General features: G+C 31.1%; 1 protein-coding gene across 3 annotated transcripts in view; it reads left to right on the top strand.

Moving 5' to 3' along the window:
- Window positions 1–17,821, top strand: part of LOC145673469 (glycine dehydrogenase (decarboxylating), mitochondrial) — a 428,549-nt gene that overhangs the window by 226,215 nt on the left and 184,513 nt on the right. For 2 of the 3 annotated variants that reach the window (XM_081743190.1, XM_081743191.1), the window contains exon 10: window positions 8,443–8,613. The exons of the other annotated variant lie outside the window; for it this stretch is intronic. In XM_081743190.1, coding sequence (XP_081599316.1) covers window positions 8,443–8,613 — 171 coding nt within the window. The remainder of the gene's footprint in view (window positions 1–8,442; window positions 8,614–17,821) is intronic. 3 annotated transcript variants of the gene reach the window in all.

Genomic DNA, 17,821 nt, shown 5'->3' with positions numbered 1-17,821 from the left:
GTAGAAATAATGGGGAAAAGGTAAAGGAAGGTAACCCTAAGAGCGACAACCAGTATAGACCAAATAAAAGAAGATACAAAGTTAAGGAAGATAATCAAAAGGGTAAAATAACAACAATAGGTCCAATCAGCAAAATCAAACAGTCATTCCGATACCAATAAAAGTGGTAATTCTAGTTATTCGAATAATGAAGGTAGCAATGGTAAGAGTAAGAGATATATGCAAACGAAAATGAGAATGTCATAATCAAGGTGAGAGTGTAAATGAATCTCAATTCGTGCCAGTATATCTATCATCAGTCTGCACCACAGCTTTTGAATTTCAGTGCAACTCATACGTTTAGATAAAATAAAGGCCCTAATTTAAACTAAGTGAACTCTGCAATACGAGTCTAGTTTGCAGAATCTTCAATTTTGCAGTGGATAGTAAGGTACAAACTAATAATGAACTCAATTCTCAATGTAAAGTTGTAGTAATTGGAAAGAGTTCTGTAAATGTTGTAAATTGGGACACTGACTCCTCAGATGACAGCGAAAACAATGAGGTTTCAGAAGATAATGTACAGTCCGCAGCAAAAAACCTGCAACATGTTCTTTTATGAACCAAAAATTTTATGAACCTTTTATTCAATTTCTTCTCACGCCTGGGTTGAATTACCAAATTTATATTTTGTGGGTATGGTCTTTTTCATGTAGCTAGGCGGGTTGTTTTCGAGTGACCAGAGAGAATTATAGTTACTACGATGTGAAAGTTTAAATGCAGGGTGTCTATCGGTCACGAAAAAGTCACGAAATCAGAAAGTAGTCATGAAAGTCAAGAAAAAGTCACGAAATCAGAAAGTAGTCATGAAAGTCAAGAAAAAGTCACGAAATTTAGTTTTTGGGTCACTTTTTTTTATTATTATTATTATTATTATTATTATACAAATGTAAGTACAGACTGGAGAATTTTGTTCTATAAAACGTCAAAATTCATCACCAGAAATGTCTGTAGTCGCCTTTAGATGCTACCAAATCGCAAGCAAAGCACACTTCTATCACATGCATGAAAATTCGGCCTAATTCACACCCAAATTCGGTCTTAAGAATGTTACAAAATGTTATTGTTTTCTGAAGGGAAGGTCACGAAAAAGTCACGAAATTTTATTTTGGAATGTTAGTAGACACCCTGAAATGTAACTTTTGAACGCATCGAAACTTCATAGTTTTTAAATCTCGACACTTAAACATGTTTATTATACATGTATAAGTTTCTACTGCAAATGTTGTATTTTCACATGTTACTACATTTTGAATGTTCCATGCAAAATAATACCTCAATGATATTGAAGTAACATTTTAAATAGGATTTCATTGAACGTCAGAGATACATCTTGCATGTTATAATTGCATATGAATATTTTAATGTATCAACGTGTATGATTAGTTTGTATTTTTGCAATAACCTAACAGAAGTACCAATTTGTAACCATTGCCATTGAATCTAGTGGATCGTGGGGCAAAAAAGGTTTCAACTTTAAAAAGAAAGTAGGTAAACGCAACAGCTATTTGTCGTGATGACAGAGCAAGCACCTTCCTAATTCAAAGAATAAATATGGCAGCACAAAGAGGTAATGTAGCCTCTATATTGGGAACCATACCCAGGGGCGGCTCTAGGATATTTTATAACTTAGGTATATATATATATATAAAAGAAAGAAAAAAATATCTGCGCCCCCATAGTCTCCGTCTTCCCTAAATCCAAACCAAAGTGAAGCCTTGTCACTCCTGACATTTTCACCACATCACATCGTTACCATTTCTTTAAACATTAAATAAAATAAACTTACTCCCTATATATATATATATATATATATATATATATATATATATATATATATATAATATGGTACTAATAAGTAATCTATAAGCCAATTATTGAAAAAATTATTGCTGTGGTATTTGGAGTGAAATTTTACTAATATAACCACAGATCAACAAGAAATTAAAGTTTTGTTTAATGTAATACATGTCGGTGTCCATTGTAAATATAAAACAAAAGAAAGTTAAAACAAATCAAATATGAAGTTTCTTAATTCATTTTTAGTTATTTTAAATTTGTGTAATTATTCTGTGAAAAGTTGTGTATCTTAAAAAATCTCCATGTCAGTTGTTACTTGATTACATAAATTTGGTACTGTGTGAAAGAAGAACCTTTGACTAATCGACAGTCTAGGGCGGGAAAGATGGGTATTTGGTGCTACACGCGTAGGAATGTGAAGGGATAATTCTTGAAGTAGGGCTTCAGACCTTAAGTTCCCATTGACTACCTTATGTAGAAACTTTAAGTCAGCGACATTTCTGCGAGCATCTGGAGTCTGAATATTCAGATAATACGGATCTCCTTTAGTCATAGAATGAACAGTGGCAACAGGAAACGTACCATGGCCAGATAAATGTTCCCCTGCTCTATATAGGTGAGCAGTAATCGATCTTGGCTGATCCCACTGTTCATTAACTTCCTCTTCCTAAATGTGTTGGGCGCTGGCGCACTTACGTTTTGGCTAATGTTGATAAATCGCGCGTAAAAAAAACTACCTGCCATTCCGCCCCTAAATGTTTTCGCCCTAGGCTAGGTTGTCTATATGGACGAGCCGGCCCTGACGATACCAACAGGTGAAGAACTAGACGAGATGTTCCTGCTTTAAAACACCTTCCATTATGTTATCCGTTTTTATCCTGCTAGAAGAGGAAGAAATTTGGTTTGTCTGACAATTAGATTTTTTAAAATATTATTTGTATTTTATTAGAATGTTTTGTTACTTGTTTTTTTTCTCATTGTCTTAGCCTTCGTATATTCTTGTTGATACTTATTTACTATTGTTATTCTTGTTGTTATTTTTCACTTATTTGCTGTACACATTACATTTCGTTATTATTGTTATTGTATAATTGTTGTTTCCTCATTTTATTTTATTTTATTTTTTTATTTTTTTATTTTATTTTATTTATTTTATTTTATTTTATTTTATTTTTTTATTTTATTTTATTTTATTTTTATTTTATTTTTATTTTATTTTTATTTTATTTTATTTTATTTTATTTTATTTTATTTTATTTTATTTTATTTTATTTTATTTTATTTTATTTTATTTTATTTTATTTTATTTTATTTTATTTTATTTTATTTTATTTATTTTATTTTTTATTTTATTTTTTATTTTTTATTTTATTTTATTTTTTATTTTATTTTTTTTTATTTTATTTTATTTTATTTTATTTTATTTTATTTTATTTTATTTTATTTTGTTGTTGAATATATGTATGAAGGAGTTATTAATATAATACAAATACCATAAAAACATAGTATAGGCAAATAAGAAATACTGCGAGTACATCACTTACTTCTGAATTGAGTTAACATTGAACTAATTATTTGGTATTGTAACTACATATCTTGTATTGAAAGATTTGGATAATTAAAAAATCAAATAACAAATACATGGTGTTGACGTTGTCAATGATGATTTATCATGAGTTAATAATAAAAAAAAGAAATAAAGAAAAATCACGTCTCAGAGATATTCCACAAATTTTATTATTGTTTTTATGAAACAATGTTTGCTATTTACAAATATTTACAAACAAGTAATAGTAGATATTAGTATATTATATAATAAAGATTACAATTTATCAAAAATGAGTATCCCAAGGTTTCGTTATCCTTCTTAATGCTTTAAATTATAATTTATTTCACATGCTCCATTTAAATGTGTGCTTATTTTAAAATTTTTTGGTAAAATAAGTTTGCTCCAATCACTTACATACAATGAAAAGTTAGTAACATGTCTATATGTGTTTTCATTAAATGTTTACTTTTAAGTGTAAGAAGGCACTACATCCGTACATATTGAGTGAATAGTATTAAGTATCATGTTATCTTGTTCATCACAAATATATTTTGTGAAATCCATATAGTATGTCATATTTGAATATAACGACACTGGTTAAAAAAGGTTAAGTTTAATTTTACAGTTGTATTTTTAATATTCTTTAGATGTTTAAATATTTGCTCACATATATAAATGTGGTAAATAATTATTATTCAGACTAAAAGTTAAAATAAAACTGCAAAACTACTAAACTTAAAGCCGTATAGCTCATCCGTTAATAAAAGCCCATACGCGTTTCGTTACGTGTCGTATTCGCTTCAACGGACTTTCGTACCTTCTTCAGGACTTTGGAAATGCAGCGATACGGATTACAAATTTTAAACTCCGGTTCAGTTTGTCAAGAAGAGAAACAATGATGAGAGAAATTTATTTTCAAGATGTTCAGTTCTAGCCTACTGAAACAAACTTCAACGGACCAGGACAAATTACATTTTAGTGAAAAGTAATTAGTCCGTTGGATGTTACTCATAAACTCATTGCCAAACCTTACAGGACCTTGTTCTTTCTTTTCACGCAAAACATAGTCCGTGGACTCATAGTTCAGCGACTTTTCCTAAAGGATTCTCTTCAAATATATGTATGTTCGTTCTCGCTTACAAGCAGCTGATCAAACCATAGATTGTCATAGAATTCCTCTTCTCTGTTTGGACACGCCCTCAATGATATTGTGTTGTGTGTGAAATTAGTTCTTAAGCGATCAGCAAATATCGGAGTGAACAACGAAAAATATTGAAAATTAATTTAATATTGCTGATTATTACTCAATTCTGCTCAACATTACCAGTGAATATTTTACTCTGTGAAACTTCTCTTTCTCCTCGCACCACTGAATGCTGAATTTTATTACATGCGCAAGGAAATCAGTCATGTGTTTTCCGCGCGGTTTTGTGTATTAATACTAAGAAACAGTCATTATTACGCGCCCAAAAGAAAGACAGATGCATCAAAACTTCATTCTGCAGGAAGTGGAAAATTCGATCTAAATAACAAAATGTGTGAAGATATAACTTGTGATATGTTTAATTGGTGTTGAAAATCGAAGAATATGACTTCGTAAAACATTCCTAGTTGAAAACAACGTTTACTAGTTCGTTCGTTCGCATTTATAAATCGCTCGTACGCGTCGTCACATTTTACTATATGGGCAAGAGAAATATTAATGTAAAACGAAATACTAAATGATTGCATAAATATTAATCGTCTTACAAGTTATTAATATTAGTGTATTTTCTTATATAAGTGAAAGTGTTTGTTATAATAATGTGTTTTCTTTACAAGTAAGTATGTGGCAAATGTAAAAAAAAAAAAATAAAATAAAAAAAAAATTAAAAAAAAATAAAAAAAATAAAAAAAAAACGAAATAACTATAAGTGCTTTTGGTTATTTTGAAATGAGATAAAAATAGTAAATATTAGTTTCTATATTTTCAATGTGCATGCTAGGATAAATTGCTTCTATAATTTGTGTTATAATGTCTTCCCACCCAGGATAACAAATTTTGAGATTACGTGCAAGTTAAAGGTGCATCACGATTCGAAGGGCCCTCAGATATTCTTGACTGTGTTTGAGTTTCGTTCCATTTGAGCTAGATTATATGGTTTATTCATTGAAAATTTGATATGAGACGTTCATCCGGAAATCGTCCCTGGTGAATTATATTGTTCAGTATATGTTTGTATTATAATTGAACGAGGCATATGTGACGATATAAACCTCAGCAGATCGTTCAGATGACTACATGAGACAGCGACTGGGAACGTGTTATCAGTCAACTGAATCAAACCAGCTAATTCTTCCCAGGCGTGAACTATACTCTGTACATGACTTCTGTTGTTCGAGATGTTTCTGTACGTGCCAAGACACTTTTGTAGGTATGACAAGGAGAAACTCGCTCACTAGACTGAAAGAAGATACTGGAGATGGCAAACAGAACTGTCCCTAACATCGGGCTCTTCTAAGCATCTCAAAGACACAAAACGTAACACCAGCAAAGAGAAATTGATCATCATTCATAGAAAGCCAGTCATATGATACTTTTTTCGTTCAAATAAAGGGATCAAAATTAAATTTTGACGTGGACAGCTAAGGACAAAACTTGAAACAGTGTCATTAAAACTTTCACGTCATTACCAAGTACGGAAGAAGAAGAGAAGAAGAAAGGTTTAAGATGTATATTCCGTGAAGGAGGTGGATGTTTTTATAGGCGTGAACATAATTCTTAATATAATCTTAAGATGTATATTTTTAGAACAATATATAAGAATTTGTAGGACCAAAGTGCGCAACTTTTAAATTTGTTGTGAAGATTTTTAATTTCTGCGGCAATAAATTTTGGAGTTCCTTTTATCATGGACTTAGAGTATGTACATTTACTTCAGCTTTTAATTATTAAAGCTTTTGTCACTTGCTGAAAGAAACCAAGATGCAATGAAAAGTTAAAGGCTAATGAATTCGTAACTGGAAAACTAAGGATTTCCTCATTATAGGATAATTTTATGTTTATAAATGAACACTCATTGTCTGAGTAGTAACTTTAAGAAAAAGTATTTTCATAAGAATTTTTCTATTTTTAGAAGAAAATACTAAATAAAAACGCAACAAAAATTAATAACCATATTTGGAAAAAAAAGTGTTCTGTTTATTTTCCTGTTTGTGTACAAGTGAAATTATTCCTGAGTAGTCATATAATTGTTAAAATTTATAAATAATTAGATAAATGCTTTGACAAAAATCTTGCAAGTACAGAAATATCTCAATCGACGTGACTTTTATACACATATGCAGACACCCGTATATTCCTAACATGATCAGTGCAGAAGGAAATTTTTGTACTATCTTCATAAAACTCATTTACAGAATAATATTATTTATTAACTAACTTGTAAGAATTATAAATCTTCGACATGAACATAGAATATACTTTATTTATCTTTAGATATTCAGGTAACTTATTGAGAATTCTCGTACTGTTTACATATATGCATTTTTGAATCACATTTTTAGTCATTTTAGTAGATATTTTCCTCCCTAGTTAAGCCAACGTAAGCAGATGATTTACCCCCTCGTTTCTGGTAAGCAAAATTTTTTTCTTCTTTTTATTTTTAATTTCTCAGGATCTGTTATCTTTCCTTGGTTTCACAGTCTGTTTTAGCTCATTCAAGGTATGATGTTTCCTTCCACACGTTTTTCTAGCACCCACCAAACTATAATACAGCCTTCCTTTCTTCTTCACTGAAATCCGGGACATTTAAGTGTCCCGAGAAATATTTTCGGGACGCCGGGATCTCATTTCTGTGACAGTACCAATTTTTTCAGGACGAATGGAAATTCTACGTGTAAATTAGCATGACGGGTATTGTACTTAATGTATGTTACTGTTTTGTATAAATAGATGCTTATTACTTACCTCATACAAGATAATGTTATGTAAATATACACAAGAAAGAAGTACTTTTTGCCCTTGAAAGATAAGCTTGCTAGAAGTTTTTGGTGATAATCCATACATAACTCTTAATACTTACTTGTGTAAATGAAAGTACTAATATATTCACTGGAACAAACTCAGAAAATAATACTATATCTCATTAAAAACTAAAACTTTGCAAAACTAGTAGATTAAAAGTAAAACTTATTTGTGACACTTCCTCTTAGTCTACAAAGATCAAAACAAACAGTACTTACAGTTTTATAAAAAAATAAATATAGGGCTGACATAAATGATTCGTTCATTTTGGAAAAGGTATATTTTCAAAACTGTTACACGTACACACATGAAAGATAAGTGAAAAGAACCACAAACTCACCAAGTTTTACACCCTCTACAAATGTTCAATATGTGCCCTTTTGGTGACACGACACACGTCCAGACGATACTCGAGCTCATTCCATACATTTTGTAGCATATTTCTGTCAATTTTCTGCACTGCAACACTGATGCGTTCTTTGAGCTCGACTAAGGATTGCGGTAGTTGGAGATATGTAAAGAAGGTCTTTAAAGTACCCCCACAGGAAGAAGTCGCAGGGCGTTAAATCAGGAGATCCGGGAAGCCAGGGGAAAAAAGCTAGGTAATTCTCACCAATACACCCAGTCCAGTGATGCAGAAATTCATCGTTTAGGTAGTCACGAACTGGGATATGCCAATGAGTTGGTACCAAACTCTACACAATACAAAATTGATATGTTTAGGATTCTTTTCATATATATCTTTTGTGTGTGTACGTGTAATACTTTTGAAAATGTAGTCTTTTCAAAACGAATGAATCATTTATGCTAACCCTGTATACTAACTCCAATTTAATTTGGAACAAATGTTCACACTGAGAAATTAGTTAGTAGAAAAGTTTCCTTTTTTATTATAAAGGAAGAATATGTAAAGAATATGTTTATTTTGAAGAGGATAAAAATTTAGCAGCAACTTAACTCTTTCGGTTTACATTATTAATTGGTTATCCGGTTATGTCTAGTTTCTTACTAGAAAAAGTAAAATTTATAAACTTGGTTTTACTTGCAGCTTGCTGAAAGACAAAGTGGTCAGAACCTCATGGAATCACAATTCCGGCGAACATCTCAATTTCTTACTCATCCAGTCTTCAACTCTCATCACTCAGAAACGCGGTTGGTACGCTATATGAAGAAACTGGAAAACCAAGACGTTTCTCTTGTACACTCTATGATTCCACTGGTGAGTGATAAAAGCTTTGTGCCTAAGTAAAGAAGAGAAACATGAATCAAATTCAATACTTACAGAAATACTCCTAGTGATAAATATGTATCCAGCGACTTTCGAGCATTTTTTTTTTCAGACTTCCCAAGATCATCTTTGTAACACGATCTAAAGCGATCTTGAATTTGACACATGTGATTACCAATTTCTATAGCTGTAGACTTCCAAACTGTGCTATGTTTAGGGCTCTGTCAATTCGTCTACAGGTGTCGAAGTTAAACTCAAAATTAAACTATGAGTGATAGCGAGATATTATCACAGTAGTAGTTGCTCTATTATAGCTTAATTGGCTCTCTTTAGCTGAGGGACGTCACGTCATCTGATTACGTGGTATGATGCTATAGGGGTAAATACTCTCTCTCTATTTTGTTAGGGGTACCTTGTTCAACGCCCTCAATTTTGGGAGAAGTACATAGGATCACTCTCTTAAATTTTGGAAATTTCCAAAACTAACATTTCTTATTGCAGTATAGAATCGGTGTGTATATATATCTCTGTAGGCTTTTGTGGTCAATCTCGCTCCCTTTTATAGGTTAAAAAAAATGGTCAACAATGTAAATTTCGGAGATTTTGTTCTACCTATTTTTATCCTCTTTGATGAGCTTTTATTACCTTATATGGTTATATGAATGAGTATAGGGGCCCATTCCCTTTCATTGGACATACATTGATGCAATCCCTAAATTTCTGAAGGAGTACATTGTTCTACCCCTTAAATTTCGGGATCGCTAAAAATAGCAATTGACGATTTTTCCTAGGATCCAAATATATTTCCTTAAAATTAGTTAATCCTGCTTATCCCCTTTTATGGATAAAATGTTGTCAAAAAATATAAATGTAAACAACACTTCGTACTACCGGTAAGTTATTTGTCTCTTTGGTGAGGATTTATCACTTGTGGTTATATCGTAGAGTGCACAGATCTCTTCTCTTTCATAGGACATGAGTACATTCTCTTCTTAAAATTTTGAAAGGGTGTGGTGGCTCGCCCTTCAAATTTAAGAATTGTAAAAAAAATAAAGTTCGGTAAATGTTCTCTAGGACTCGAATATATAATTCTGCAAATTTGATTAGTTTATCTTGTATTTTCCTGTGATTTGAAGACAAACTGTCAATGCTATACGTAAGTAATACTACATTTTAGACGGAATTTTGGATTTTGCTGGGAAATTTGAATTAGCATGAGACGGGATTTCGAATATTACCCCAAAGTTCACAAAGATGAGTCATTATTGCAATATATGATCATATAGATGAGTACATTTTTTTTCCTGAGCAGGGGATTAATACCTTCAGACATTCTTCTCAAATTTCGGGAGGAGTACATTTGGCCCACCCTTAAATTTGGAAATTATCAAAAAATAAAAAATAATTATTTTCAAGGACTTGAATATATATTTTTGTAAATTTGGATGGTTCACGTTGATTCCTTCATTTAAATTTTGGTGATTTGAGTGCATCTAAGATGAGGGATTTTATTATATCATATGATCATGTGGATGAATAAAGGACGTAGTCTATGGTCATTGCTAGAAAGTTGTTCTTGATGCAACCTGATTAACTGACGAATTTTATATCTTCATTTAATTTTTTTCAAATATTTTTGAAACGTCGTGTTTAAATTTTTAGTTGGAGAAAAGTTTTTCGATTATTCTTAGATTTTGTTTTTAAATTTATTTTGAAAATTTTTCAATCCTAGTATAGTAGTTAATACTCGTAATCTAAAGTAATTGGTTTTTTATTATTATTGATGCAATCTGATTGGATAATCACTTTCAAATCTTTAAAATGTTTCGAAAGTTTCTAAAAAAATGTCCAGATTTTTTAGTTTGAAATTTTTAACTTTTATGTAGTAATTACGATTCATAGTCTAAGAACATTTTTATACATTTTGATTGGCTGATCAATTTAAAATTTTAATTCTAAAATTATCAAATGTTTTGAAAACTTTTATTTAAAATTTCTTAAACTGTTTTAAAATTTTAGTTTCAAAAATTTTTGAGTCTTATAAATGTAATTAAAATTTGTCTAAGGTCATTGGTCTAAGGTGGAGAAAAAGTTAAGGACTTCAAATCTGATAGGTAATTACAAAAACATCTTGATATGTAGCAACAATTTGACATTTTGAAATTAATTGTAGCTAATGGTCTAATCCCTTTGTGGAAATCTTGGTGCAATATGATTGGCTGAGCATTATTAAAAGATTATGACGTTTTTTGTTTAAATTGTTTCTAGTTTGAAGATTTTGCACTCACTAAAAGTTCTTTTTTTAATTTTGATTAACATCTGGATCTGGATTTTTAGATGCTAAGATAAATTTGAGATTAACTGTTCCAGTATTCACATATTTCATACCCATTTTAAAGAATTATTTCCTTATTAAATAATTTACAAGAGAAAATTAGATAATTTAGGGAACCAATTTCTTCCTCGCACCAATACAAGTTTGATTCTTTCTCAACCATGAGATGTAATTTGATTGATGATAAGGCCTATTTCACAGTAGTCCATACAAGATGATTGTTTTCAATCTTGACCAATTTGAAGTTTCCTGCCAGATATTTATGTCTTGAAAATCACTAATTCCCCAATAATATTTTCCAGGCCCTATTTTATTTTTGTTTTTCCATTGTGTAATTTTCACTGATAAATGTTCCAGAATGTTGTTGTAAGGTACTATGATGTATGAATATTGTCCTATTGTAACTGCCGCTTTGATTAATTCACCTGCTGTCTCATTCGAAGATAGGCCAACATGAGCTTCAGAATATAATAATGTAATGTTATAATTATTGTTAATTAACATTTGATACTTTTTTTAATCATCAGTTTTATGGTTCGTGGTGTCCTTGGTTCGATCCCCGACCAAGTAAGTTTGTGGTGGACAACATCGTGTCCGTGGGTGTTCTCGGGTTACTCCCGTTTATTCCCACATTCTCATTCCATCAGTTGAAAAATTTCATTTCATTCCATTCTTGTAATCATCAGTATATTCCAAGATGTTTTATGTTATCAGTAAGTTTCATTAATAGTTGGTTGTACACTTAGAGCACCTGAGCAAATTTCAGTTGTGTTTGATTTTATGTTGGTTTATGTATATCAAGGCGAAAGCCTCTCCTTCTAAAATGGATGTCCAAACTGGTAATTTATGCTGTCGTGAAGAATTAAAATAAGGAATCCAAATGGCTGCTTCAACCGATTCGTTTCTTTGTTTTGACATGTCTGTGAAGATGACTATGCATTCTCTTGGAAATTGTTCCATGGTATATTGCCAAATGTTCTTGCATAAATTTTCAGGTTTTCATATTGTATATATTTTGAACTTATCCTTGAAATACTAATTAAAGTAGTTTCTTACTGAAAGATAAAGGCTGGAGTAGTGAAGCTTTAGAAATTTTATTTCTTAAATTCTTTAAATCAAGAAAGACTGGAAATATCCAGGAAACTTTATGAGAAGGTGTTTCCAGGTAAGTTTTCTCCTCAAGTTGTTAATTGCCATTTTATCTAGTTTTTGAATCACCGGAGAATCTAGATATGACTAATCTAACTTACAAGTATTATAAAATTAGCAGCTAATTTATAGATCATTATTTCTATTGGTAAATTATTGGAATTTTCAATTATGGCGTTCTTTGGACAAGAATGTTGGTTGAGAAAATACTTTTAATATATCACTTGTAAAGAATTTCATTTGTTTTAGACAAAGGAAGATTGTAATTAAAACATGTTCTCATATAATAGTTTGGTCAATGAAGTCTGGTTTACAAGCTTATTTAACACTTGAGGTGAAATTCTCAATTTTTTTCACTTGCAAGTAAATTATATTTGAATGCTTCCTTAGTAAGATAAGAGTTCCTTCCAAATTAATTTTTTGTCTAAACGTAATCCAAATGCTTCAATTGTTTATAATAATGCTTCAAGGTTTGTATTAAATATTTATTGAAGGAAGTTGATTGATAATTTTCTTCGTAAATATGGAATAAGAAATTTCGATCAGTTAACTTCGAGAACACTTTCAGAGCATCAATTATGTGCTAATTTTACGATTTTTTTTATTATATGTAATCCTTGTAGATTGTCTCTAATGTCATAGATAGTAGCGTCAACAGCGTATGTATGTTTTATTTTGAACGGATTTGGTTAAATCGGTTACATACAAATTAAAAAGTACTGGGCGTAATTTACTACCCTGCATTAAACCCAAGAAAGTATTTCTCGGTTTATTATAACTGTTATTAGTAATTCTTACGTAAACCAATCTACCAAGTAATATATTATGAATAATTTTGATGAATTTGATTGGAACTTTTAGGTTGTATAATTTCTTAATATGTCCAAATTTACCAAATCGTTTTGCAAATCTATACTAACCACTAAGAGAGATTTTCTTTGTTTAGAAATATTTCAAATATTTATTATTAGAGGAACTATTGCATCATAAGTAGAGCTACGTTCCTGAAACCCGTAATGTTATTACGAAGTACTTGATATTTTCTAACATACTACTGTAATCTGTTTAAAATTAGACTACAAATTAGTAACGTAATAGGTCTGTAGCTTTTTGTTTCATAAATTGTTTTGTTTGGTTTAAGAATCGGCACGATAAGAGATTTTTTTTCTCCCTTGAGTTTGTAATTTTACCATCTTCCCAAATATTAGTATAAGAATTGAATAACACCTGTAGACCTTCTTTAGGTAGCGTTTTATAATAAATACTGAATACCTGCTGTTAAAGGAGAAGAATGTTTCATGATGCTACTTAGAACTATTTTAAGTTCCTTGATTGAGAATTCATATTATAACACAGTTTTCGTAAAATTAGTAAAAATAGATAATAAAATCGATCTATCCTTATTGACATAAGGAAGTGTCAGCAGTTGATGGAATTCAGCTATCCAATCGGCTTCCCTATTATTGATGTTTGAATGCTGGCGTTGATCATAATTTTTATTTAATTGCACATTTATAAATTTTAATATTTTCGATTTGCAAATTTGAAACTATAAATTATTATAAAAATTGATTCAATGTTCTTTCTAAGTTTAATAAATGATTTTGGTTGAGACTTTCTTTTGTAATTAATGAAATCTTGTATGTTCTTTGATTTTATAAATATTTTGAAAGTCCGATATCGCATATTAATAGCTTTTTGAGCATTGTGATCCCAACTAATAGATTTATCTGAGTTGTTCTTGTATAACTGAAAATTATTCTTTCGAAGAAAATTTTTCTTTGTTTCGATTTTTGTAAGTGAGGCAGTATTTACTAAATTATTTATTTCATTGAAATTACTATAATTTTCTGGAAAATGCTTTTATTTTCTTCTTGGTTGTTTCTTGAAATGTATCCCAATTGATAGGTGTGGTAATTTTATTGATTTTGGAACTTTTCTTGTAATAAGAATGGGTATTTAAAATTATCACTCATCACTTCTCAGAAGGTCCAAATATACATTCCAGGAATTGTGTGTGTGTAATGCTAGATTTTGCATAACAAGATATCTGGAACACCACTAGTTATTCTTGTATCTACACTAGTATTTAAGGTAAGGAGATGATAGTAATGATTTTGTAAGCTTTATTCCAGTAGTGTTATTTTCAGTATTACCCCATAAAATAAATTTGGTGTTTCCATCATCCGATATATAGTCAGTTATGTTTTACATCAAAAAAATCATTTAAAAATTTGACTTGGGTACTTTAGAAGGAGAAATATATAAAGAAATTTAATGTTTTTGATCTGAAAAGAAAAAGTTTGTATATCTTAAAAGTTATGAAACAGTTGCCATTCCATAAATAACAATTGCAACTTTTTGTGCATACAGGTTGCAAGTCCTCCGTATCCATCAGCTATTAAGTGTTCTAAACTGCAAAGGAAATTTATGTTTTCCCAATGTCTCTGTAAAAATATTAAATGTGGATGAAAACAGGTAATGAGATGCTGTAGAAAGTGTTTGTTTGGATATATGCTATGGCAGTTCCATTGGATAATATTCAAAGATTTTTTAATCCCAATATCCAATATAATTTAAAGAGCTAATGTAACAATGATTTTTTTAAAATTTGCCGTTTTAAAGCTATGGAGCTGCAGTGTTTGCTTTAGTTAGTTTGAAATAATGTAAACATTGTGTAAAATTGTTCGACAAATTGTTGTATTACTTCATTAGTTATATTAGGGTTAAAGAAAGTTAAAATGCTACCTAGTAGTAGCTTAATGGCAGATACCTATTTCTGAATGTCAGTGATGTCAGTTAGGACCTAAGGAAGGTACTGACACCTTATATATTGAAGACTACTTTGTGTTAATACCGTCCACAGAGGAGGTAGAAGGTTGACTTAGTTTTACACCCTTTGAAGTTTGACAATCTGTGTGCATTCTATGTGCTTGAGAAAAAGTTGACTTTAGATAATTTAATTCTTTTATTAGGGATGAAATATAATCCGATCTTTGATTATGACATTCCATTTTGTTACGATTGTAACCAATCCTTGACTGTGAAGTGTTGTGTGAGCTGAAATTGAAAGTAAACCCTCTAAAGGGAGGATCTTTGAGATTGGGTGAAGGGTAAGAGACATCATTTCCATTTCTGTTCCTTCTTCTCTCCCAGCGAGGATGTACCAATTTCTTGATTATTGTAAGCATTGCTATTTTGTAAAACTACAGAAACGTTTACATCCTACATTATAAAATTATCCTGTAGAAAGGGTACAGTAGTATTTGAAACCTTCCTTGTCCCTAAGAGTGTTACAATAAAGACGCAATTCGCTGTTCTCCCTCATTGTTTTAGTAATTTGTAAGCTAGCTGCATTGAAAGATAAAGGTTATGGCAACACAACATTTATTATTTTCTGATGTCGGAAGTCTTTCAGGTCAGTTCATACAGTCTATTACGTGATCTCCACTACAATGAAATCATTTAGTATTTGAAGTGCAAGGAATGTGTTGAGCTCCTCAATTTTTGCAAATTTTAGTTTTCCTTTACACTTACGATCCGACCAAATTTTAAGCATACTTTACACTGTCTGATTGCTGGAATGTATGTTTGTAAATTTAAATAATATAATTTTACCTCTTTTGCTAGGTAATGCGCAATAACAGTGGCAACAGGAGCTAGTTTTTGTTATTTTCATCAAATTGATAGACTCGTCTGACGGAAATAATCCGAACTTCAAAATCAATGTCACGTAATATTTCATCAATTGATATTTCAGGATTTGATTTGATTTGATTTGATTTACTTGCGTTCATTTGACCATACAGAGTACACAAATTTGTACATATGGTATAGAACATGTCATTTCACAATAATACATTGGTTAAATACAGAGTTAATAAACACATACAAATAAACTATAAGCATACGATATAAAACTAAATTTTTTTACAATAAAAGAAGGAAAAAATAAAGATTTGTTATTTAATCTAATGGTTAAAATATATCTACGTACTAAGTTTTATTGCCTTCAGAAATAATAAAGAATTATTCACCTATATACTCATCTACAGAATAATAAGATTTACAAATTAGCATATTTTTAACCTCTCTCAAAAACTTTATATCATCTTTTATGTATTTCAATTCTCTTGGTAATTTATTATATAGCACCGCACCTCTATAAAATGTAGTTTTTTCAAACATACTTGTTCTGTGTGACGGTATTACAAATTTATCACAGTTTCTAGTTTTATATTCATGTACGTCTGCTATACTGCTGAAACTTGTACTAGGTATACTGCTGAAACTTTTACTATTAAAATAACTACTTCCAAACTAAGGTACTCTTTATTTACGGACACGGGTACATGCACACAAACTTCAAAAGTACTTTACTAAATTTTATCCCCATGCTACTAAATAATATTCACAGTACTTCTAACAAGCCCACTAGCATACTCCAACTTCATTCTTGCTCCCACGAACTCTTCGACTCATGCGAAAGCCGGCTATCCTCATGCTCATCACAGAGTATTGACAGTAGTCACACTCTTCACAGACTACTTGCTATACCACATTCTCCACAGATTACTCACTATTTAACTCTTCCACATTCTTCACAGATTATTTCCTATTACACTCTTCCCATCGGTTGTGCTTCTGCTTTCCAACTACTATATTGATTTTTCGAGTTATTCCTATGCATGCTATTACACGTTTCACAAAATTCGCTCATTTTTTTGATATCACGGTCTAAACCTGGCCACCAAACTGCTTCCTTAGCTACAGCCAGCATTCTCCAAGCACCTAGGTGATTCCTGTGTAACTGTTCCAGATACTTCTTCCTTAACTTATGTGGGAGTACAGTTTTGCCTTCCATAATCACACATTTGTTCACAACTGAAAGTCTTTGCTTGTTGGTAAAGAATGTTCTTAACTCTGTAGTATTATGTTCTTCCTTCAACTTCCTGGGCCAGCCTTTTATTATCCATTCTCTCACCTGACATAATAGTCGGTCTTCTTCCGATGCCTCCATGACTTCTTGGAGCGTTAATGGTGCCAACATTATTTGGCTTATGAACTCTTTTTCGTCTATTTTTACATCCACTGGTGCCTCATTAATCGGTAGTCTGGATAGGAAATCTGCTACTTCCACTTGCTTACTATAAAGGATTTTGAAGTCGTACGAAGACAAGAACAGCATCCATCGTTGGAGTCTTGGTGAAGCTGCGTCTGGAATAGCCTTTTCTCCGAATATGATCTTGACTGGCATAGAATCTGTAATAATTGTAAAACGTCTACCGAACAAATATTTATGAAATTTCTTTACTCCGTGTATTATCGCTAGCGAAAGTCCCAGCATAACCTGATGCTTCCATCTTTTTTTCTCGCTAATACCAGTGGTGTCGCCCAATCAGAATAATCCACTTGCGTCAAAATTCCTTGTTGCACTAACTTGTCTAACTCATCTTTCACTTGTGGTTTCAAACTTACCGGTATTTCGTATGCCTTCTTGAAAATTGGTACCGCTTCTTCTTTCACTGGTAATACCACTTTGTACCCTTTAACTGGTGTGTTTAAGTCTCCCTCAAACACTTCTTTGAACTCATCTTTGATTTTACTTGCTAAGTTATCAGCTACAGTTGCATCATCTGTTCCTATCGAAGCAATATTACTACTAAACTGTTCTTTCCAACAAGGCCAAAGTATATTGATCCATGAACGTCCCAC

Source organism: Thermobia domestica, chromosome 16 (genome assembly GCF_964235325.1).
Source record: "Thermobia domestica chromosome 16, izTheDome1.hap1.1, whole genome shotgun sequence".
NCBI classification, from domain to species: Eukaryota; Metazoa; Arthropoda; class Insecta; order Zygentoma; family Lepismatidae; genus Thermobia; species Thermobia domestica.
The sequence above is the reverse complement of the archived record's forward strand: the minus strand, read 5'-3'. Positions and strand labels throughout refer to the sequence as shown.